The sequence below is a fragment of the Equus asinus genome, chromosome 7 (genome assembly GCF_041296235.1).
Source record: "Equus asinus isolate D_3611 breed Donkey chromosome 7, EquAss-T2T_v2, whole genome shotgun sequence".
NCBI classification, from domain to species: Eukaryota; Metazoa; Chordata; class Mammalia; order Perissodactyla; family Equidae; genus Equus; species Equus asinus.
Genome location: NC_091796.1, coordinates 99,079,738 through 99,106,173, shown reverse-complemented (window position 1 = coordinate 99,106,173; position 26,436 = coordinate 99,079,738). Strand labels below are relative to the sequence as shown.

Below are 26,436 nucleotides of genomic sequence, written 5' to 3'. Positions count from 1 at the left end.
AGTTGCTGAGAGCAAAGCCTAAGAGTTCTCATAACAAGGAGAAAATTCTTTCTCTTTTGTTTTTCTTTTCTTCTTTGTTTTCTTTATATTGTATCTGTATGAGATGATGGATGTTAGCTGAACCTCAGCACGATAATCATTTCACAATAGATGTAAGTCAAACCATCATGCTGTATGCCTTAAACTTATACAGTGATGCATGTCAATTGTTTCTCAATAAAACGGGAAAAAATATGAAGAAAATTTCAATCAAATAGGAAAAAATGAAGAAAACTTTCAAAAGAAAAAAGGCAGTTTACCTCAAAAGAGTAACAGTAACTGACAACTAACTTAATACAAACAATGAAGATGAAGACACCATTGAAATACCCTCAAAGTATGGAAAGAAAATGACTGCCAAGCTAGAATTCTATGCACTCAGAAAATATCTTAAACAAGTAAAGGTAAGGGGGCCAGCCCCACGGCAGAGTGGTTAAGTTCACACACTCCACTTCAGCAGGCCAGGGTTTCACCGGTTTGGATCCTGGGCACAGACCTAGCACCGCTCATCAGGCCATTCTGAGCTGGCACCCCACATAGCAGAACCAGAAGGACCTACAACTAGAATATACAACTAGGTACTGGGGGGCTTTGGGGAGAAGAAAAAAAAGAGGAAGATTGGCAACAGATGTTAGCTCGGGGCCAATCTTAAAAAAAAGAAAAGAAATAAAGGCAAAACAAGGACATTTTCTGACAAACACTAACTGAAAAGATTTATCCCCAAGAGAATGGCACTAAAGGAAATGTAAAAGATTATTATCAAGGAAAATAATTAAATTTTAGACAGGGACTTAGAGATATAAAAAGGAAAAAAAAGTAAGAAAAAACAATATCTAATGACTATTGACTGCAAAGAACAATAATAATTGTGTTTTGCTGAATTATAAAAAATAGAGCATAGCACAGAAGTCAGGAGGGGGTAAAAGAAGTTAAAATATTCTGTCATTTTACAGGAAAAGGTAGAAGTACTATTTTATACTGCACACTGATAAGTCAAGAATGCATGGCGTATGGGCAGGCTCCATGGCATAGGGTTAACGTTAAGTTCATGTGCTCCACTTTGGCAACCTGGGGTGTGAGGGCTTGGGTCCCGGGCACGGACCTACACACTGTTCATCAAGCCCCGTGGTGGCAGCATCTCATATACAAAATAGAGGAAGACTGGCACAGGTGTCAGTTCAGTGACAATTTTCCTCAGCAAAAAGAGGAGGATTAGCAACTGATATTAGCTCAGGGCCAATCTTCCTCACCAAAAAATTTTTTTAAAAAAAGAATGCATGGAATAATCTCTAGGGTAATGATTAAAAGAATGCAGAAGACTGAATAACTCACCAAGACAAAGATGAAATATTTAAATACACTCAATGCAAAAGGAGAGAGAAAAAGAAAAAAGAAAGCAAAGAGAAAAATAGTGGATTTAAAATCAAATATACCAGTAATTACATGACATGTATATGGACTAAGTGCTCCAAATAAAAGGCAAAGGTCATGAAAATTGAGTTTAAAAAACAGAACTACGTGCTGCTTATAAGACACATGAAATATAAGAATATTAAAAAGTTGAAAATAAAAGGGTGGAATAAGTTATACAAACTTATGAAAATTTTACACAAAATTATACAAACACTCATGAAAGACAGTGTAGTTATACTAGCATAAAGACAAAGTAGATTTTAACACAAAAAAGCATTACTAGAGATAAAGACATGCATTCCATAATGGTAAAAGTTTCAATTCACCAGGAAGATATTGCATTCTAAATTTGTATGCACCTAATAATGCCACCTCCAAAGTTATACAGCAAATATTGACAGAACTACAAAGAGGAATACACAAATCCACAATCACAGTAGGAGATTTTAACATTCTACTCTTGGTAACTAATAGAAGAAATAGACACAAATGCAATAAGAATACAGAAGATTTGAACTACACAATTAACAAATTTTATTTAGTTGATATATATAGAACAAACAACTGCCTAAAGAAAGTGTAAAAAGTATCAAAGGAATGAAATAATATAAAGTATGTTGCCTGACCACAAAGGAATCAAGCTATAAATCAATATAAAACTTCAGCAGGAAAATTCCTATATGTTTAGAAATTAATCATCATCCTTCTAAATGACCCATGGGTCAAAGAAGCAACCAGGAAAGAACCTAGAATTCAGCATAGCACAGGAGGTTTTAGCCAGTGCAATAAGGCAAGAGACATAAAAGTCTTAAGGGTTGAAGAGGAGACATTAAACTGTTGTTATTCAACAATAATATAATTGTACACATGAAAAACAATTTTTTACACAAAACTAAAGATAAATTATTAGAATTTAAAAGTGATTTAGCAAGGTTGCTGGATACAAGATCAACATACTAGAATTAATTGCATGTCTACAGACTAGCAACAAAGAGTTAGCAAAATGTAATTTGTGTGTGTGTGTGTGAGGAAGATTGGCCCTGAGCTAACATCTGTTGCCAATCTTCCACTTTTTGCTTCAGGAAGATTGTCACTGAGCCAACATTTGTGCCAAATCTTCCCCTATTTTATGTGAGATACCACCACAGCTTGGCTTGATGAGTGACACCAGGTCTGCAATCAGGATTTGAACCTACAAGGCCCAGACCACCAAAGCAGAGTGCGTGAACTTAACCACTATGCTGCTGGGCTGGCCCCTAGAAAGTGTAATTTTTCAAAGATATATCGTTGACAATAACATCAAAAAAATAAATACTCAGTGACACACTACATGAGAGATAGGCAGGACATCTACACAGAAAACTACAAAACAGCACTGAGGGAACTAAAGAAATCCTAAATAAAAAAAAGATATACTATGTGCATGGATTGGAAGATTCAATATTTTAAAGATGTCACTTCCCAAGACTGATCTACAGATTCAAGGGAATTTCAATCAAAATCCTAGTAGTTTAGGTGTGTGTTTGTGTGTGTTTAACTTGAAAAACTCTTTAACTTAGCAAATAGCTAGGAATAACCTTGAAGGAGGAAGAAGAACAGGAAGAGGAGGAGAAAGAACAGGAAGAAGAGAAAGCAGGTGGAGACAAGGAAAAGAGTAACAATTACAGCAAGGTGGAAAGACTTGCCCTGAAGGATACGAAATTTTATTATTAAGCTACATTAATTCAGACAGTGTAGTATTGCAAAAAGGAAAAATACACCAACTGAACAAAATAAAGAATCCAGAGACAGAACCATCTTTAAATAGACACTTGATTTATGACAAAAATAGTACTACAGAACATTACGGAAAGGAAAACATTTTCAATAAATGACATTGAGTCAACTGGCTATCCATAAGAGATTAAAAAAAATTGACCCTTACCTCACACCATACAGAAAAATTAATTCCAGATACATCTAAATGTAAAAGGTAAAAACCAAATAGTCTAGAAGATAACAAAGAATATTGTCATAATTTTGGAGTAGCAAAAGATTTTCCTAGATAGGATATAAAAAGCAGTTTATACAAACAAAAAGATGACTACTTTGATTACATTAGAAATAAGAACTTCATTTAATCAACAGACATCAGGGAAATGCAAATTATAACCACAATAGGATACCCTGGAAAATGACTAAAATTTTGAAAACAAAGCATTGCCCAAAATGTGAAATATAGACAAAAAGAACTCTCACACACTGCTAATGGGAGTACAAACTACTACAACCCTTTTGGATCCACTAAAAGTGGATATATACACACCTCTGATCCAACAATTCTACCCTAGGTGTATACTGAACAGAAATCTGCACATGTGTATACCAAAAGATATTCAAAGGATGTTCATAGCAGCATTATTTGTAATACCCAAAAAGTGAGAACAACCCAAATATCCATTAATAGTAAAATGAATACATAAACTGTGGTACATTCATTTGCTAGAATATATATAGCAACAGAAATGAATGAAGCACAGTTATGCTCAACCCATGGACAAATCACACACACACAAATAAATAACATATGATTCCATTTACATAAAATTCAAAAGTAGGCAAAACTAATTTCTGATGTTGGAAGTTAGGTTAGTGGTCACCTTTGGGATAGAAGGAAGAGGTAATCATGATGGTAAACACGGTGGGACATATTCCACATACACTTCTAATTTGTGTGTTTTTCTACACGTGTATAATGCACCAATAAAAAAGGTTTAAAACATTGTTTCTAATTACGTGGGGACAAAATCGAGGTGAAAAAGAACTCAATATTGAGGAAGTTATGACATAAAAGGACTGGTAGACCTTGTAGTTAACTGTAGACAACCCCAGAATCCAAGTGTACTAACGCCGGGTTGGATATCTGGCAGCCCAGACCAAAGCTTAACCTTGTAGTGCTATCTTAAGTTATTCTCTATCTACTTCTGCAACAGTCTCTGTCTCAGAAACGTATATCTTGTGCCACTTCTTTTGTCCCATAGTCCAGATGGAAACTACACAATTAACTGGTGCTATCTTTGCTTAAACAAAGTCTAAATTACCTACTAGTTGGGACACTGTACCAAGAAAATTGCTAAATAATTTCTTTCTCCCCCACAGAAGCAGAGTTTTATAGAACAGCGTAATGGCTACTTTCATTGCCAGGAAACACTGTAATTCTTGCATCTTCAAGACTCATATTTAATGACCAAAATAATTGGAGTAGTTTTTGTTGTAGATAAATACTAATAAACCCAAAAGAGGCAAATATTGTAGATTACCAAATTCCCACTACTTAGTGTGCGCTGGTGATATGGTGGTGAGCAGAGCTGCCTTCCAAACCCTCACTAGTTGATCTTCTTCATATGAGTTGTAAATATTCCTATGTGACTATGCTTAAAAAGCAATAAATAATTTATATACATATATATGCACAGTTAAAATTATTGTGAATTATTAACAATTATTAAATCTATGTGGCTATATGTGTGTACATAGAGTTATTCTTTAAACTTTTCTGTATTTGAAAAATGTCATAATAAAAGGTTGTGGGAAAATCTTGTATAACTATATAGAATATGATGCCTATTTTATTTTAAAATGTGCATCAAAAACACTGGAGGGAATATACCAAAATGTTAACAGTGGTCATTTCTGGATAGTACTATTTTTTTCCTTCTTACTTTTCTAAAAGCAAATTTTCCTTTTACAAAAAAGAAGCGAGGGGCCGGCCCGGTGGCGCAGCGGTTAAGTTCACATGTTCCACTTCTGCAGCCCAGGGTTCGCCAGTTCCGATCCCGGGTGCAGACCTGCGGACCACTTATCAAGCCATGCTGTGGCAGGTGTCCCACATATAAAGTAGAGGAAGATGGGCACGGATGTGAGCTCAGGGCCAAGGTTTCTCAGCAAAAAAGAGGAGGATTGGCGGTGGGTATTAGTGGATGTTAGCTCAAGGCTAATCTCCCTCAAAAAAAAAAGGAAATTTACTTTTTAAAAAGGAAATAAATTACTGGGAAAACATACAAAAGCTGCTGGTCCCTAAGAAAGCATTTCATCTTTGAGCTTCCAACCCCTAAAATTCTGTCTCCATATAATTTTTTATTATTAAGAATATTTAGGGTTGTAGTGCCACCTAAATACTGATGTCCTTTAGTGCATCTTTCATTGAGACACGCAATGCAGAAAATTTCTAATGCTCCAGTTGAAGGTTAACTAAAGAACTGAATTGACAGAAGTGATGTCACCCTGTTAGAACAGAAAACTGTGAGTTTTCAATGAAGATGATGTAGGCTGAAATTCAAGCTGTGCTCCCTTGTAATTTGTGTGAATTTAGGGACGTTACTTAAACTCTGTGTCCCACTCCTCATCTGTAACATTGAAAGAAGAAAACCCACTTCTCAAGATTTTTGTGAGGATTAACCGAGAAAATGTCTGTAAAACCCAAAATGGTGCTTGGTCCATAAATTGTGTTCAATTAGCAGAAGGCTAAAATACTAAATGAGATACTAAGCAACTAGAACAATGTCTGACAAGCAGCCAGTGTTGGATAAATAGTCAAACACAGATCAGAATGATTAATTTTTTTTATGATCTCTTGTTTCCTGCATAGAGTGCCATGGTCCCCTAGAATGGGAGTTCCAAGAGAGCTTCCTCCCCAGGGCCTTAGTGCCTGGCAAGTAGCAGGCACACAATGACACACTGTTGAAAGAACGGAAGTGTGCGGAGGTATGATTACACGAGGGACAGAAGAATAAAGGCCCATAGACAGAGGGGTCTTGTCCAGAAAGGCCAAGAGAAGGTGAAGGAGTCACTCTGATCTTAGTATGCAGAGGCAGAGCCACTCTAGGGAGACAGGTTTGGCTGGCCCTTCGGAGACGGTAGGGTCACAGGGGTAAATGGAAGTGGCTGTCCACCTGCTGGTCTTCTGGGATGTTCCAGACAGGAAAATCTCATCACGTGGTTTCTCCATCTAAAACCTGTCTGTGGCTTCCCATTGCCGTTAGGATAAAATTCAATTCCTTCACCAGCCCTGTCAGGCTTCCTGCTTACCTCGTCTGGCTCCTCTCCTCCTGCCACTCCACTGTCTGGCTGCATATGACTTTTTCTAGCTCCTAACTACGACCATACTGTCTTTGGCCTCCAAGTCTGAAACCCAGGCAGTTCCTTCTGCCTCAGACTCACTCATGATTCACTCCCCTTTTGACGTCCAGGGTTCACACATCTTTCAAGTATTCCCCTACACATCACTCACTCGAGAACCTTCCTTGACAAGTTAACCCTACCCAAAGTTGCCCACCAACAGGGTGAGGTTAGAGGTCCCTCCTGTGTGTTCACACAGCTCTCTGTACTTGCTCTACCTTAGCACCTATTACACTGTAAGGAGATTTCCTGATCTTTCCCCACAACTGGAATGTACATGCCAAGATATTCATGAGTTTAGTCTGTTTTTTCCATCACTTTCCACCAGTGCCTAGAATAATGCCTAGCTAATAGTGGATACTTCATAAATATTTGTTCAATAAATGAATGAATTTCCATATCTAGATTCCATTAAGCTCCATGAGGTCTGGTTTTGTGTCAGTTCTTATACCATCAACAAAAAGTTTAGTGCCTGGCACATAATAGTTACTCTACAAATATTCACCAACTTAGTAAATTTCATTTGATACTGGTTACCCATTCACACATCATGTAAATGCTTATTTCAGGGATCTATTGAGAAGGGGTTGGTGTCAAATATTTCAGTCATTTCACCTTTTATTTTATTAATGCTTCCAACTTTTTTCCTGCTTTTATATTCAAATTATCCACGTGACAACACTTGGACATTCTCTACTATTGGTAGAGAATAAAACAGAAATGATGCCAATTTTCATTTTTCTAAAATTTACTTACTATCTACCCTCATTGTTTTAATTAATATTGTTATCACTAAGGCCAATATTATTTGTTCTGAGTTTAGAATAAGCCCACCAAGGACCATCAAAGGCCAAAAAACAGTCATTAATATCTCTAACACTTGGCTTTAATCAGGAACATAAATCAGACACCTGCATTAAGTTAAATCCCTTTTGAATGACTTCAAGACACCTTTGGAAAGAAGAGTGATTTCAAGAAAGTAGAGACTCAGAACATCAGTATACAATCTCACAATAACGTGAATAAAAGTTAACTTTGCCAAAACATCCACCTCTCTCATTTTCAGAAAAATATCTACACAATTAAGTGGGAGGAGAGGGTAGTCAGGGGCAAACTCCATCAGCCATAGGTTGCTTCTTTGATTTTATAGTAGATAAACATAAACAACAAAGGACCTGGGGCTTGTTTGGTTTTTGGTAACTATACATCTTTACATTTAAATCCAGCATTTACTTCTCAGTCATTAGTTAGACAAATATTCATCAATTGTTGACTCTTCCTGTCCAACCAGACTATCACGATCACCTAATTTTTATTTAGTGTATGAACCGGTAATGTTGAACGTGCTCCAAGTCTTCTTATCAGAGCAGAATTAGCCACCTGGGGTTTTGCTAACCGGTGAGCAAATCTGCAGCATCACTCACCTTTGTAGTGACTCACGTTAGCAGTAGTTAGACCACAGGCCAGGTGTATGGCAAAGGAGACTGAGACTTAGGCAATCTGCTATGGTGTCGTAAGTGCTTTTGAAATTAATTTATTTTATACCACCTAGTTTCAGAAAGGATTATAGTAATGTCTAAAGGCATGTAAATATAATCCAGCAAGATAAATAAATATATAAGTAGGTGAGGCAAAGACGTCGTAGGAGAAATAAAGATGGGGCACCACAGAACCATTCTTCTCTTACCTGTGTACTGCAAGCCCCTGTATTCGCTTATTGCCCCAGGAGGCTTTAAATTGGGCCAGTAATGGAACAGCATTTGCACAGCTGGAGGTTTCACTTGTGAAGGCCCATAGGCTATCACATACAAAAGATCCTAAAGGAAACAGGAAGCATACTTTGACTTATCAAATAAAAATAAAAGTAGCTCATTCAATATTACCAAAGCAGTGAAAATTCCAATGGAAGGGTTGAGGTGGCAAATTTCTCTGGAATCTCATCATCTAGGTTGCTTCTCAGATTAGATCATATGAAAATATTATTTTTTATTATTTATTTATTGGTCTCATAAATAAACCCCCCAGGTAGCATTCAAAAGTACACCATCTTTTAATAAATTCTCCTCTACTCAGAATAATGTCAAACAATTTTAGAATAGCATTAGCCAGTTTGTCAAAGACTGTATTTTAAAAAATATTTTCCTAAAACATATTTCTTAACAATTCACATCTCCTATTTGAAAGAAGACAGGTTCTCAAGCAACATTTCAAATTAAATAAAATCGCCACATAATATAGTATTTGCTGAATTCCAAGTATAAGAGATATCCAATTACTTTCTTTATCAAGCCACTGTGTTCTTCAAGTACCATTTCTGCTCTAAATGATAAAAATTAACCAGTAAGGAAATAATTCTAGGTTCTACCACACCAAAATACTAAGACATAAATAAATTTGACCTAAACAATAGTTTTAATATGCAAACAATTTTTACTATACTGTACAAATCAAGTTTGTGACTATGAGTTAAATTTTGTCCAAAACTTACTTTCCAGACTTCTTGTTTATATTTCATGAGGCATTCCAATAATTGACAATGATACACTGTAAAGAAGAAAATGTAATTTGAACATGAAATGTAAATACCAGATAAAAAAATCCTCTGATATTTAATAAACTATATTAGCATGACTTTTCACTCTAATCATTAAATTAGAACTTACTTATTTCTCACTCTAATCATTAAATTAGAACTTACTTATTTCTACATATTCATACTTTTCAAAAATCACATAATCCCTTGACTTTATCAAGTTTTATTCCAAGATCTTTCATTTTATTAACAAAGGAAGTATTAAGAAAGATCCCTAGTAATCATACTTCCATAACATAAACTTATGTCAATGTAATCAAAAACTACATAGGAAAAAAAGTAGCCTCATGGGATCATACTACAAGCTCACATTTACGGAGCATTCATTGTGTGTCGGCATTTGCTAAGAGCCTTACACCTACTGTCTCAGAACCACCATGTTGCAGTTAGGAAACTGAGGCTTAGTTTCCTATCTCACCAAAGGTGGGACAGAAAGCAAATAACGGACTTAGAATGGGAATCTTCTATCATTTGATCACCAATTCCATCTCGTTGAGGAATTCTTAAAAGCTACACAACAGTAAACTTCTACGATCTGCCTACGTTGACTTCGGGAAGAAAGATGCTTTCACCCCAGTTAGATACCTGATTTATACCTTCCCTAGTCTATCTTCCAACCCTATCATGGCACTGAAGCAGGTCTCACTTCAGTCACCAGTGACTTCCGTGCTGTTCAATTCAATGGGCACCTTTCAGTCTGTCTCTTGCTTGACCTTCAGCAGCATTCAGCACTGCTGACCACTGTCTCCTTTTTAAAGCACTCTCTTCCCCTGACTTCGTGACTAACCCTCTCCTATCACCTGTGGTGGACACTGTTGTTGCTACTCAGCTGCTATCAACAACCCTTTCTTCCTTATCCATCTCCCAGTACACAGGCTACAGAGCAAGATACTCTCTCAGACCTCCTTGCAGCTACGGATGGCCATGTGACTCAGTTCTGGCCAGTAAGACCTAAGAGAGAATCTGCCTGGGAGCTTCTGGGACACTTTTTCTCTCTGATAAAAGGAAAGAGACAAACCAGGAGACCTTTCTCTAATTACCCTGACTAATCCTATTACCTGTTTGTGGATGTGATTGTATAAGGATATAATAACCTCCATTGTGGCAGCCATCTTGCAAACAGGAGGGGAGGTCCAAGAGAAACAAAAAGAAAGCCATCTCAGCCCCCTGATACTCTGCAGCTATCTCCAAGACTTCCTACTAAGTAAACAACAAACATTTTTATAGTTTAAAGCCTCTGTTAGTCAGCCAAACACAGCCTAACAGATACAACCCCTCTGCCTCCTTGGCAAGCTCATCCTCTTCCACTGGGGAACACCTGCTAGAGTTCCGGGAGGCCTGATCATAAACCCACTCCACTTTTCATTCTATGCTGTCTCCTAAGCAATCTCACACTCATATACAACTTCAGTTACCATCTATATGCAATTAAGTAATCATCATCGGACTCTTACATGTAGGTTCAAAGTTCATTACCTCTAGCCCAGAGCTCTGTTCTGAGCTCCAGACTCATCACACAGCTTCCTAATTACTATCGCCTCTTTTTTTCCCTTTTTTAAGGAAGCTGATTTACTTGCATTTTTGTGTTTTGGACATATAGAATTATTACTGAGGTTATATATGGGTTTTTTCCAGTTTTATTGAGATACAATTGACATATAACATTGTATTAGTCCAAGGTGTACCATCTCCTTTTAAATGTCTCAAAGACATCTTGAATACAACATGTCCACAACAGAGATTTCCTGGGAAGCCTGATCTTCTTGTTCCAGTGTCTCCCTTCTCAGTGAATAGAACTACCATGCAGCCAGTTATACAAGCTGAAAACCCACCATATCCAATATATCACCAAGTCCTATCCATTTTACTTTCTAAATAGCTCTTGGACGTATCCACTTTTCTCAATCTCAATTGCCCATGCCTTTTATATGCCTAGACAAATGCAACGGACTGTTCCTGGGTCAATCTACATCCACTCTGGCTCCTTTTTAACCCATTCTCAACTGCAGTCAGGGTGACACATACATAATCCCTCAAAGTCCTTCAGGACTGTCCCATTCGACTTGGGATAAACACAGGACTCCCAAACAAAACCCATGACATCCTGCGTGTTCTGGCCTGCGGAAGTCTACAGTCTCATCTCGCACGAGGCAGCTCTCACTCCAAGCTCCAGCTACACTGGTCTTTCAGTCCCACCTGCTTGCCAGGCTCCCTTCTGACACGAGGTTCTTCTGCCTGAACCCTCCACCCCAGTAGGCCTCGTTAATGCTACTCCTCCTTCAGTCCTCAGACCAAAGGTCACTTCCCCAGAGAAGCCCTCCCTGACCTCTTCAATAAAAGAAAAATCCCCTTTTACGGGGTCTTGTAGCACACGTACATCTTTCAGAGCACTTGTCACAGGCGAAATTTTACATTTGCTTTGATAGTTATTTGATTAATGTCTTCTCCCCCACACCATTTGGTAAGCTTCAGGAGGTGAGGGCAGGCGTCAGTTCTGTTTTGCTAACCATGGTGTCCTCAGTACCTGGCACATAGTAAATATTCATTGACTATTTATTGAAGATATAAATGGCCCTCTGGAATTGGAATTGGGTTCTTAGGTGCAGATGTTCGAGGCCCCTTTCTCTTACACAGTGTCTGCTATTCTATTTTCCACCTGTCTGCTCCATGAACCTGGCACAGAGTAGTCCACTGACTGCCCTGTGAACAGACCTGGAGAGTACTTTGCTTAAACTGCTCCCCTCCCAGAATGTCCCACTTACCCTATCAATCAAAACTTTATCCATATTTTAAGGCCCATACTGCACTTAAGTGGTACAAAACCCTTCCAGATTATTTCAATCCATAGAGTTCTCTCCTTCTGACGAATCAACACTGTCTATAGTATTTATTTCGTGCTTTTCACATATTACTTTACATTATAAATTAATGATTTATGTGAATATGCCTAATCTTCCCAATTAGACATAAGCTCCACAGCAAGCACCATATCTTACCTTTCTGGGCAGTTTTCACAATGCCTAGCACAGAGCCGTGTACACTGGAATCACTGAACGAACGCCTTTTAGCTGAACAAGGTCTGTGCCCGATCCTTGACACATAATCAGCTACAAGGAACAAGCTGCCACTTGCTGTTTCCCTCAATAAAAAGTCAGACAATACAATGATGCCCCCCCACTTGGCCTCAGAGAGCCCCCGTTGGATGTCCTCACTTCTTAACAGTTTCCCAAAAGACTAGTTTTGGGTCCCAAATACAATTCTTAGTATAGAATAGGCTGTAAATGTTCCCCCGTGAACGTGTGAAGATATAGATTTGGAAATAACAGAAATACCTCGATCCGATCACAGTGATTTCCCAGTGAAACACTCAACTCCAAGAGGAAAATGGCAGACTGTAGCAATCTGCATTGCTATTTATTGAGCAGTTACAATGTGCCTGTCAGTAAGCTAAGGAAGCACTTTGCACACACTTAACTCATTAAATCCTCACCACAACATCCTAAGGCACTGCCGGAAGAACTATGCCCGTTTTACAGATGAGGCAACTTGGTCTTAGGGAGGTTGAAAGGTTCACTTACTGGCACTTCTCGGGGAGGTTAGATATGAACCCACATATACATCTAACCTCAAAGCACATGATTTGCCCCACTCTGCTTTACTGTCTCCCAACTTAGAAATTAGGACCAAGGCCTCCTGACGAGACTTCAATTCACTAGATTCCAAATGAAGGGTTTTTTTCAGAATATAATATATAAGAAATATAAACAACATTTTTAGAGTCCTTCAAGCCAGAGTGAGATGAGACATAACTTCCAAAAAATATACATTTTAATTAAACTCATATAATAATCTTAAGGGATTTCATATTTAAAGGATGACACTCCAAACTAAGAAGTGTTAAGATTTTAAAACAAAAAAAATTTTTCCTCGGGGCTGGCCCCGTGGCCAAGTGGTTAAGTTCGCGCGCTGTGCTGCAGGCAGCCCAGTGTTTCGTTGGTTCGAATCCTGGGCGCGGACATGGCACTGCTCATCGGACCATGCTGAGGCAGCGTCCCACATGCCATAACTGGAAGAACCCACAACGAAGAATATACAACTATGTACCAGGGGGCTTTGGGGAGAAAAAGGAAATAATAAAATCTTAAAAAAAAAAAAAAAATTTTTCCTCATCCTGAGTCAAAAACTCAGTTATTATTTATTACGTAATTAAGTAGAAGGTTGAAAACAGTACAACCAAATTTGTTCACTTTCCAAAAAAACATTAAATGAAAATTAAAGCCGAGTTTGCATCTTAACATGTGACTCCAACAGTCAGCCCCTTTTTAGGTCAGTTCCCCAAAGTTTGTCTGCAGTTATACTAATGAATGAAAATCACGGAGTAAACTATATGAAACCTGTCCAACATCACTAGTAACAGAAGAAATACAAATCAAAACAATGAGATATTATTTTTCATCTGTCTAACTGTGTGCAAATTTTATGATAATACTCAATGACAGGTCACAGTGTACTTTCACATATAATTATGAGACTATTGAAATTTTTTCAAGCCCTGTAACCCATTAATCCCTCTTTTATGAATTTAATCTAAGAAAATAATCAAAAATGTAGTAAAAGATCTAGGTTCAAAGACACTTGTGTGGCAACAGTAGCAAATTCACAAAATATTAACAGTGTTTATCTCTAGTTATGAGAATTGCAGGTGGATTCTTCTATTTCTACTTTATTCCTATATACTCACATTCAATCAATTTCCAGTCAATGTTCTAAAATTGTGTCTTCCAACATTCTAAGAATGTCACCAGCCAGCAAGATTACTGCTCAGAGCAACAGGCAAGGGAAATTTATCTCAACTCTTCTGTTTTCTAACACATCTCCAGTTGTCTCTCCACCAAGAGAAGTTCTTCTCACATGAGAATTTCTCACCTGCTTGTTTGATGACTTATTTATTTATTGGTTTTGGAATTATTCTTGCCCAAACTCCCACGTACCTGGGTTGGATGTGTACTGCATTGCAATCATTAGCATGGATGACGCAGAGAGATTGACATGGGCAGGAACGCCTTCTCTCCTGGAGGAACCCACTGAAAACAAAATTTTTGTGATTAGACACAATTAATCTATACACATACTTGCTACTTTGCATAGTGCATGAGAGCTGAGGAGAAACTTTTTTTAAAAGTCCCAACCAAATCAGTGGGAGTTTTGCACAAATAAAACCACAAAATTTGTCCTAGCATACAAATGCTACACCGTCACCATCAATAGCAAACATCCAGTGAGAATCTACAAGGAGCAGAAACACTGCCAGAATATGATGTAATGGCTTTATCAGAGTTGTGCTTGGATGTGATCTCTGCTCCCAAGACATTTATATCTAGGTAGAAAAGAAAAAAAAAACCAGAATCCTCCAATACCCAAACATATAGAAAAGCATGTTGAAGTCTATCCCAACAAGAAAGTAAAAATAAAAGGTTTTGAACCCAACTTGAAAGTATTAACTTTTAGAGATGCAGATGAAATAACAGTCTACTTATAATGGGCAACTTATTAATTTAGTTACACACACCAATTTTAAATCACATATTATAAAAAATAGTATATTAATTTAAAAATGATTTTCAACTCTCACATATCATTACACAAGTTTATTCAAACCTTCACATGTAACTTCATCACCACCATCTTTATCACCATGAGAACCACTTTTTCAGTTTTCCAGAGCTTACCATCTTCATATCCAGCTGAGTTGTTTGAAATAAAGCACTTTTTGAATCTTTGAATCTGTGAATAACACTGTTGCTGAACATTTTATCCCGTGCCACAAGTATTCAACCACGAAGCAAGTTGGTTTCTTCAAAGTTCATCTTATAGTTGTATAATCGTGGTCTCCAGGAGATAACCACTTACATGCCGCTGTTAAGACATCTTTAAGTGGCTTGTTTATGATGACATCCAACACTATGTTAAATTTCTTTCTCTCCCTTCTTGAACAGAGTGTTCAGGTAACCCCAATAAGCATTCAAAGCTAGCATTGACGAAGGTCACCCAGAGTAATATGTTGTCTGCAAAGAGTACTTTATTATTCTGAACACAGTAATTAAGAGAGAGCCCACAACAGGAGGAAGGAGGAACTTTATAAGGACTCAAATATGAAATGAATTCCTCTTCTCAGGCATAATTGCAAAAGTGGGAGAAACCTCTCCTTACAATCGGGCTTATGTGCCAATTGTCGAGAAAGCATGAACAGAACACATACAGTGAGTATAACACCTTCAAGATGTCTACTCTCAATTTCCTACACACAATGGTGAAGACCACTATCAAGGGCAACAACGAAAAAAGCAGATAACTCTAAAATCTGCTTTACTCTATTTTATTTTATCTTAAAGTATAATATGTGGAAATAATATCTCACCTATATCCAAAAAGAATAAAGCAACTTATAATAAACGCATCTATAAAAGAATCATTAAAACTCTAATAAAATATTTGTCATATAATAAAGTAGACAAAGACAAAATTTAATATGATTCTATTTTTTTTACATAAAGGACTTTGAGCACTACAATGGATGGTGGCCTTTACAATAGCTTTACAGAAATAAGCAAACTAACAAATAAAACAAATCTGTAATTAAGTCCCGTTTATTGAGTTTGCTTTTATTAATCACTTGTAGCTGGGCTGCTGCCAACCCACCAAGCAGGTGATGTTCAGGTAGATAAATTAGTTTGTCTATACAACACAAATAAGTATTAATAATTATACAAAGATGTAGAGATCAGTTCATTGCTCTTAGATAGTAAAGTTGATTAATCAAATATGATCAATCAAGGAAAAAGAACATGGAGCCAAATGCTGAAGAACAAAATGCGGCTGATGTCAGCCTTCAGCCAGGGAGCTTGCACACATTCAGCTCTCGGGGGCCCGTACCTAGAGAGTCTGGCTCAGACAGTTTGGAAGCAGGAAAGCGACATTTTTAATGAGCACATCAAGTGCCTCTGATGCAAGCAGGCACTGGACCTCTGAGAAGTACGGCTAGAGGGACAAGAAATAAGAAAGAAAACGCTGAGCAAGGTGTCCAGGTGCAGGAGAAATAACTGCATGCTCCTTGAGCCCTTTGTTTAAGGGGGAAATGAAAGAAAGAAAGAAAAGTCTCTGACATGCTCAAGGAAAAACAATGTTATTTATATATATACATACATACATATATATATATATATATATATATTCCCTTTGGGACAAGTGTTTTCACCTTTGTTTAAATTGACCTCAAACTTTTTAATAAGTGTTCCTAAAAAAATGAAAACTACTATTAGGAGGCTAAAAATCACTGTGCCTGGAGGCCTTTAAAAATGGGAGAGATGCCCAAATGTCTTGAATGATTTAGGTGAAGTCTATTTGGAGAATAGCCCAAATGGCTCAGTGACCTTTGGATGTCCCTTCCACCCCTACAGATCCATGCTCTCCCTCAACTATGGTCAGCCACAAAGCCAAAAGCGTTCCTCTGGCTCAAGCCCTAGGAAATTGGCTGCAATACTTATATAAGCAGACGGTGCCTCGCAATTTCTTAGCCTTCTAACTGACTGAATAAAATCACCACTATCCTAATTTAATAAACATGCACAGGCACACATCATTTATTGAACCTTGTTAAAAAGACATGATGTAAACAGATGTGCAGCTTGTCCCCATGAGGGTGTATAAAGCCAAAGCTACATGCGATGGAAGGAAGAAGAGAATTAATCAAAATAAGAAAATTTTACATTTAATATTGTGCTCAGGAAACGCAATCAAATGTTTTAAGACCTGTTCCCTGATCCTCCCAGCACCGCCAGAATAACCTTTACCACCATCTCCTCCCCCTATGAACAACAATTCCTTAATCTGTTCCTGCATTTTACAGTTCCCAATGTACATCATGTATAGCTCTTATATGATTCTTGCCAAAAAAAAAATAAGTATATGAAAAAGCCATTTTATAAAAGAGAAATCAAATTATTTGCATGAGAGCACCAACTCAATTATTAGGACTACAGCGTAAGTCACTTGACTTCGTAGCTCGTGCTCTAATCACTCACTCATTCAAGAAGTATTTTTTCAGTACCTCTATGTACCAGGCGTTGTTCTAGGCCCAGAGACCAAACTGTAACAAGATAGGCAAGTCTTTGTCCTTATGGAGCTTAAATGCTAGAGCTGTGTTATCCAACATGGTAGCCACTAGCCATACGTGACTATTTAAACTAGTTAAAATTCAATTAAATTGAAAATGCAGTTCCTGTCTCAGTAGATACATTTCAAGAGCTCAGTTGCCACATATGGCTAGTGGCTGCTGTATTGGACAGCACAGTACAATTTTTTAGAACGTTTCCATCATCACAGAAAGTTCCCTGACAGCACTGTTCTAGAGGAATGGGCAAACAAATACTTGTAAAGAAATAGAAAGCAAGGCAAGGGAATCAAAAATGAGGGAAGGACCTATTTTAGCTAAAGCGTAAGGAAGGGCATCTCAAAGGTGTGACACTTGAGTCAACATCTACCTAAAGAGAGTGAGGAAGCAAATCCAGTGACCGTGTTGGAGAAGGGCTATTAAGACAAAGGGGAAAAGCCTGAAGCAAAAGCAAAAGCTTGGTGCCTTTACGAAACTGCAGGAAGACCAATGCGGACAATGCAGAGTGAACCCAGGAGAGGCAGTGACCAATAGCAGGTGGGCAGGGGCCCCGGAAGGACACTGAGTTTGATTCTAAGAGTGATGGGAAGCTACTAGATGGTTTTGATGCAGGAAGGGAGGCGATCTGATTTACACATTTGGAGGATAGCTCTGGCTTTTTGGTGGAGAACAGCTGTAGGAGGGCTACGTGTAGAAGCTGGAGACCAGTTTGGAAGCTCTTGGACTGGTCCATATGAGAGCTGGTGGCAAGAAGTGGTCTGAATTGGAAAATATTTAAACAACCCCCCTCGCCTTGTACATTTTCAAGGGGTAAAGGTAAGGGAGTTGTCTGGGAAGAAGCAGCACAGGCTGGTGTCCGTTCTGCATACACCAGAACCATTTCCTGTGGTTTGCAGAGGGCATGCCTGAATTAACAAGCGCTCTCTGTGTAAGCGGAGCTAACGGTGGTCCATGAGACAGGGTTTGAACATAAGACACCCATGCCTTTAGAAAGGCAGATCAGCTCAACAGAATGGGAAGACTGAGACACCATGACGCAGAAGTCTACGCAGCATTAAAATACTTGCAGACTGGTAGATTAACGAAAATCAGAGAGACAGGACTGCCCATCAACACTGCAGAGTGTACTCAGGTTCTATGAGATCAAAACCTGTTATAAAACTCCCTGTTATTATACAACAAACTCTAGGGGAAAAACATCACAAGCCCCAGAGGACGACCCCTTATCTCAAGCAATATTTAAGATGATAAAATTTGAGGGCAACATGTGAATTTGAGCAGAATATTGGAATTCGCTGCAATGGGATTTGATGTCTGCCATTCGACTATGGGTTTGGTCTGTCATACACTTGTATAACATGATACAATATTCACGGGCATTTCCTATGTTATCTTACAGTCTTCACAACAAACATGGGATGTAGACAGGGGAGGTTACGATTATTCAAAATTTCACAGCTAAGGAAATCAAAGTTTGATGAGGTTAAGCGATTTGCCAATAGTCAAAGAACTACAATTCAGCTCCTCTGGATTCCTATTCCAAAACATTTCCCCCAACTCAACAATATAGCTCTTAAAGTATAGTAAGACCTACCTTACAAAAATAATCACTAGCTAATAAAACAGACTTTATATATAGATTATTTAAATACCATCAATATCTTGTGTTGGTTTTTGACTGTCTTTTTTTCTACATATTTATTAGCTTTCAGAAGATCATAGAAACATAACATGTACCCGCTGTAGGAGAAGAACTAAAAGTGATCTGGAGCCAAAGGTCTGCAACCAGATATTCAATCAAGTCACACAGTCGCTTTTAAGTCAATGCAAAGATCTGAAGAAAGCTTTATTTTTCCCGAGAGTAAGTGACTTTTTGAGGAAATTTAAGTTGGCAAAGAAACTAGATGAGACTGCACAGTTCAGGGTACCAAGATACAGTAGAAGGGTCTCTCACTGATAGAACGGTTCAGCTTTATCATCATCTTTGAAATAATAACATCAACTCATGCTCATTTGGGATCCACTTTTTCTCTTCTCTGCCAAAGTATCATCTTCCCAACATCCATATTTCAATTTGGTCCATAAATCACAGATCCTTTATTGGAAAAAGAGAGGTTTCCATGGTGAAATGCAAATGACATTTTCAATTCTTAGTAACTCCTTTAATATTTTTTATAAACAAAGAAAATTGCACACACATGGAATAAAAAGAAGTATATTTTATTATTGGAAGGAGTTAAAAAGAAAAGGTTATGTCAAAGGAAATTTTTATAATAAATTGCAGTTTGCTCTGCAGCACCTGAAAAAGAGTTATTTAAAAGCACAGTACTTGGTTTACTGACAAAAATGACATGAAGGACATAACTGAAACATATGCAGGGCTCTTAAACTGAAAGATCCAGTCCAGAGCTCAGAACTTCACCTTCTAGGTCCTTAATGATATAATCATTTAACACCTGCAGTACTGTCCATGTTTGACATTTGACCTTGCAAACACCATACTAAAGACATAAAAGCCTTATCATCTTAAAGAATTTATCAAGTACTCAGAAAACGCAACATGTGTCATCCTAACAGCTCAGTCCCGAAATAAAAATATTTTGGAAGAAGTTAAACGCTCCTCTCTTGTTTGGGTCAGAATTTCTAGACACTGGAACAACTCCCAAAAATAGAAACAACATGGATGCAAGCAACAGACACACATTCTCGCAGCAGTTCACTGTAACGTAATTAATTCGGAACTTGATCCCTTCCATCTTTGGGTCTGTGTCTTTGTATCTCCCTTGTGAAGGAAAGAGCACAAAACAAACACCTGAATCATTTCATACAATTTGGCTTTAAATTTTGTTGTCATTGCAATTTATTTTCGAAGATTTAAAGATGATAAAGATTGGCTATTACTGAACCATAGGAATGGTGATGAGAAACAAAAGTCAGAACTAAGAGACTAAAACCAGAGCGATAGAATAAATGAACCAGATCAATGAGTGGGTTAGAGGAAGATATGCGTCTCTTACATAAAATAAAATTGATGTTATTTAACCTAGAATTATTAAGCCAGAAATAAACTTAGAGATGGAACATTTTTTCCAAAACCCTCCTTTACAGTTGAGAAAAAATGGAATCCCAGAGACATAAGCAACTTACTTATACCTTTAAATGAATACCAAGTTACTCTACCAAGAAGCACTAAAATTCACACAGATTTTGTAAACTCAGCTTTGTTCTCCTCAGTTGCCAAGGTTCACACATTTAAATAAGTAAGGATCCCAATGTGACTATAAGGCATGTTTTGAGGTCTGTATTTCTAATTAAGTAGAAATTAATAGTCAAGGGTGAAGAAACGAATTGCCAGTTGTCACAGTGCTTGATCAGTCCCAATAACCTCAGAGGCCCAATACAGCCAATGCCTCTCCCCAAATTATTAACTTATTCCCAAGAAACAGGGATGCAGTAAATTAGACCAATTATTAGATAGACGCCGCCTCACCTGCTATTCTTTAAAAAAAAAAAAGAATTCCTACTCCTAAGTTTAATAGTTAACATACTTATCAAAAAATATGATTATACAACCTAGGACTGTATCCATAAGCAAGTACTTGTCAGTAAGGTTCCACAGGACAAAAAAAAGAGAACGATCAAATGTTCTATTACTTGAACAATATAATCAGTCTGCTAATTTCTTTGAGTCGCTATATAATTTAGGCAGAAATCAGACTCTTTGCTTAGACATGAAAGTTACAATTCTATAGCTAAAATTAAGCTTGATTATAAAAGAAATAAATGTGGCTCAAAGGTACATATGTTTCCCAATTGTTATTACAGAGTAATAACTTCAATAATATCATAAGTGCATAACATTAAAACGGTGAAAATGATCACTAGAAATTGAATGTGACCAATACAGGTATTTTTAGGGAACAAGAATTGAGAGGAGAAAAGTAAACCAACACTTACTGAACACCAGCCATTGTGTTAGCACGTTACCAATGTTCCAGGTTAATCACCTCAATTATCACAATAGCCTCACAAGGCAGCTGTTGTTATTATTCTCATTTTATAGCTAAGAAACAGAAAGGTAAGTAACTCGCCCAAGGTCACACAGCTAGTTGGCAGCAGAGCTGTGATTTGAATCTAGATCTGTTTGACTCTTTTCAGATTATTCACTGAGACATTGATCAATTTATAATCCATTTGTTTAAAAAATACTTTAGAAGGATTTGGATCATAAAAACCTTGAAAACCACAACCCAACTTTTTTTCTCTCTTTGCTCGCATATCTGGAAAGCCTGCAAAATTGTTTATAAAAATGAAATAGAATGCAAATCAGTTCCACACTTATAACAGTACCTTGCACATGAGTGGCAAGCCTTAGCATTTTTCAGTGTTTTCCTAAGTTTTGACTCACTTCATCAACACAGCACCCCTGTGAGGGAAAGCTGGTGTGTCATGGTTCTGGAGATGGGGTCTCAACTAGGAAACCTTGAGCTGCCCAAGGTCACACAGCAGATTGCAGACAGAGCTGACCCTAGAATCGACATGCCCTCACTCTCTCTATTGCTCTTCCCCACACCCGACTCCCTCCAGATGCAAAGGATAAGCATTTTTATTTCTGATGCAACACTCTCTCCACCTTTTTTCAAAAGTGGCAAAAAATACCCTAATTTACACGTAGGAAATACGGACTCTGCCTTGACATGATTTTTCTTCCTATTCTATAAGATCAAACTACATGAATAAAACAATTCTAAAGTATACTTGTCTTTCATTTCTTTGATTTTCACCATAATATTCATGCTGAAATGACTGAATTTAAATCACAGCCCACGTATACAAGTGATTCCATTATAATCTTGAAAATCTACAGCCTAAAACAGCAAAAGCAATTTCAATTTGCACAATATATAAAAATAATCTAGTATTAGGTAAGATTGAACTTACATATAGCCATTGGTAGAAAAGATGTGCTAAGATATTCAATTATATCCTTGTGCAGAAACGGAGGAAAGGTAGCTAACGTTGATATCATCGTGTAGGGCAAAGTACTCAGAATATCGTCATTGAGAAAGGGTAGCAAACACGTCGTTGTATAAAATATCGACTGTCCCAGATCTACAAAACAAAATTCAGGAATCAGCCACTGAATATTTTGCCATTTAACAAAATACACTAACTTTATCCTTTAAGTTTCTATGAACTGGTTTAAATTATAAATAACTACTGCTCCCTTCCATTAAGAGTTCTGAAACATGCTGCTCAGTATACTGCAAATACAGTATTTTTTTCTTGATAAATGACTGATGAATGACTTTATCAATCTTCAGTAACAGTTGGTATTCATATTACTCCTTGATTTCATAAATTAAAAGCACTTTCCATGTGATAATGAATCCTGAAGTCCCTCCAGCATTCTTCCTTCCATTACATTTTACACAAGATAACTGTGGCACAAAGATTGTTAAATTATTTTCCCACTGGAAGTTTTAGAAAAGTCAAGGGCAAGACTGGAAATAAAACCAGGCTATTTCTGCTCCAATCAACCAAACCACAATCTTTCTACATCTGGAGTGTTGGGCAATAAGGCAATCTGCATCTTCCAGCACAGTGACAGCTTCAGCATGCACCAAAGAAAGGAAGCCGCAGACTTATACCTCATGCCCCTGTGCACTTGGTTAACAATTATCACGGAAGGACTTGCCACTAAATCACAATCTTTCTATCAGCATTTGTAAATGGGGACAGGAACAGTACCTACCTCACTTCATGAGAAGGATTTTTAGGAGGTTAAAATGAGATAAATGTAAAGTGCTTTACATAGCACATAATGTGTCCTCCAAAATTTTAGCCATTATTATTAACATTAATATTGTTACTATTATTATTACCTGCACAAGAGTAAAAATAGAGGACATTCAAAAAACCACAACTGTTTAGCTTATACAATGCATATAGGCCAAATCCCATTACACTGAATGGATACTTTGGTATTTCTGGACCTTCCAATACATAGGTCATCAGCCAAGACTTGACAATGAAGACTTCTTTTTTTCGTATCCATCATAAAAGAAAATTGTTAGACATGTTTTTTTTTGCAGCAGATTTACCTTCTTAGTGCTATTTTGAGACCTAATGTTATTTCTGATTATCATTAGAATTAATATGCCATCTCAACAAGCACATCAACTGGCAACAGAGAGAATGTGGCCACACTGCACACTGGGGAGCGAGGGTCAGTCAACCTTAGCCTGAGATTGATGAAACGGAAAATTCAGAGGTGCTTAACTAAGAATTAACTGAGGCTGTGCGTAAAAGACAGCTCAGCTTCATGTTAGCCTAGTTACAGAACGTGAGCAGCGAAAGGGGCCCGAGAGCCCACTGCAAGATGTTCCATGTGAGGAAACTGAGGCCTAGAGAAGGGAAGTGATTGTCCAAGATCACCTTAGAGCGAGTAGTTGAACTGCTACAAAAAGAGGCTCTTCCCAGTACACCACACTGCCCGAGGTGAGCCTCTAGCAGAGCCTCTAGACAGAGCCTCTAGCCCCAGTGCAGTGATTCTCAGACTCGTACAAAAGAATCACTCAAAGAGCTCATTAAAGCTTCAGATCCTCAGGACCCACCCCTCGGTGATTGTTATCCAGAAATCTTGGCCTGGGACCCAGAATTCCATGTCCCAAGCTCCCCCGGTGATTCTGATGTTGTTCAGATCACACTCAGAGAAACAATGCTGTATTGTTTTTTAACCTCTAAGGGATGGTCTAGTGAGTTTTTTCCTATCTTCTAAGCTCTGTTATGCAGAACGAGAACACACTCTATAGGTAACAGTGAAGAGTAAAGTTGCAAAATAGCTGTAGGTACAAAAGCAAAAATACAAATCATCCCCTCTGAAACTGTCATAATTTAAACATTAATTGCAATTAAATGGATTTTGAGTTACCAAAGTGAATGGTTTTATCCTAATGAAGTGGCTTTGAAGATAAAGGACAGCTGCCCTAACACAGCAGCTCATCCCAGGACCACGCAGGTCCACGATGACCTCAGGACTGTCAGTGACAAAGGAAAAGCTGACAAGCTCACCACCACGGTAAGCTCTGGCAGTCTTATGTTCAAAGAGTCATCTCCTTTAAGTTTTGAGCTGAGCTGGGACAGGATCACAATAAAAGTGACTACGCTTAAAATAGCTATGAAATTATACTTAAGCAAACTTACAAATTTCTACATTTTTTTATATTCACTATAATACAGAATTATATATATAAGAAAAAACAAATTCAATAATCAGTCTCATCATTTTTATGAAAGTAGTTTTTTTTAAATTAGGAAAACATCTTTCTAAATAAACCATTAAGCATTCTCTTAGGAGAGTTAACCATAACTAAAAGGCAAAATAACCCCCACCACCCATCCATTTCTCAAATTCCAATTTTTCTGTACAGTGAAACTTTGATTATCATACTTCCAGAGACCTAATTATCAGTGCTTTAAAGTTAAGACAATTGATGTCTTAAAAGTTCATTTTCTGCAAAAATCCTTTTTCTTATTGTATGGTTTTCCACTTGATTCTCCAAAATATAATACTGAATAGTTAAACGGTAGATATTATTGTTCTCCTTTTTATAGGTTAAAAGAATTTGGTAAGCAAGCAAGATAATGAAATTGACTAAAGACAGTAGAAAAGGGAAGAGTTAAGAAAAGCAGCATGCTGCTAGGCTTCTGTCCTACAGCACCAGGAAAAATGTATATTATATACCATATACAGCACGTAGCACCACTATACACTGTACCACTTGGCCAACATTTTGTAATAATTATTGATTATTAAACTTGGAGATTTCTCCTTATCTAACTTTCTGGGTTTACAGACAAGAAAAATGAGTCCCAGAAAGATTCTGTGATTTGCCCCCAAAAACCACAGAATTAGTCAGTGGATCCGACTTGTTCCCCAAGCTCTACCTCTAACATTTTCTGGGGGCAATTTTTTAAACCTTAGCCCCCAAATCATAGTCTCAACAAGAATCTCCATGATAAGCATATCAGGGGAGAAGAGAGAAGTTCCTGGTACAGCCTTCCTCCTTTCTCCAGCCCATTACCCCCAGTGCAGGCCCACTTGGATAGCCTCCCTCTGGTCATAAAACAGCAAAAACTGATAGGATAGGCAACACCATAACTAAGTTTCAGTGTAAGAAAGGCTGTAGCCGCACAAAGACCTTTTAAGCAATTTATTACAATAACAGTCTCCAGCATCCATAAACATAACATGCACATTTTCAAAAGTTTCAATTAAATGCTCACCATGTTGGCCATGCTGTAGTAAAGGAACTAGATCCAGGAGAGTCACCAAAGTCACGTAGAGGCCTTGATAGTCCAAAGAAGGGTAGTCTGACAAGTGAGCATCACGACTTTGCAGGCCGCGTTCAGAGGGAGCATCTCGCAGGACGCTGTAAAGGAGGGAGCGAGTAACAGTAGGGTTGATGGAACTGACCTGCGGTCTTAGAGATGGGGTGAGTGGGAATGGCACAGGAAAAAGACACATGGTCATGGGCACTGTCAAATTGGAGGCATCTTGGTTTTCCTTCTTCCCTGTGCGGGACAAAATGCTGTTGGGGGGACAAAGAAAAAAAAGAGACAACAAAGACACAAAGAACAGCACATTACATTGAAATGACACTCTAAAACAAATAATAAAACACCAGATACATCCCACATAAGATGCAATTGCCACACCAGCAGCATCTACAAATCTAGTACGGGTCGCATAGCTTCATGCTCGAAGATACCAATAATGCAAGGTTTATTTTGTGGAAGTTGCATTGCATCTCATGTGTTATCTGGTTAGTAAGGAGCAAAAATATAAAAATGCATGTTTCAGTGCCAAACCCATGTTTTACAGTTTACTGATTTGGAGAAGGAGAGGTTTCCTGGAAGGAAAAACAGTGGCTTCGTCTAATGAGTTAGGGCTTTTATTTCTAATTAAAAGGAGTTTTCAAAGCAAAGGAAGTTTTCAGCAAGACTGTCTTAATCAGGTATACAAAAACTTGCAAAATATAGGTATGGCACTTGCAGAAAC

The 26,436-nt window shown here is 37.7% G+C and overlaps 1 protein-coding gene across 14 annotated transcripts in view; it reads right to left on the bottom strand.

The window, feature by feature from the left end:
• The window catches only part of UNC79 (unc-79 homolog, NALCN channel complex subunit), a 244,827-nt gene that overhangs the window by 171,335 nt on the left and 47,056 nt on the right, over positions 1-26,436 (bottom strand). For 12 of the 14 annotated variants that reach the window (XM_070514220.1, XM_044774247.2, XM_044774249.2 and 9 more), the window contains exons 3-7: positions 25,662-25,966; positions 22,314-22,484; positions 14,194-14,286; positions 9,098-9,153; positions 8,297-8,426 (exon numbers count right to left, since the gene is read on the bottom strand). In XM_070514220.1, the coding sequence (XP_070370321.1) occupies positions 8,297-8,426; positions 9,098-9,153; positions 14,194-14,286; positions 22,314-22,484; positions 25,662-25,908 (697 nt within the window). In that variant the 5' untranslated portion in view covers positions 25,909-25,966. The remainder of the gene's footprint in view (positions 1-8,296; positions 8,427-9,097; positions 9,154-14,193; positions 14,287-22,313; positions 22,485-25,661; positions 25,967-26,436) is intronic. The other 2 variants (XM_044774252.2, XM_070514224.1) reach the window with 1 other exon arrangement.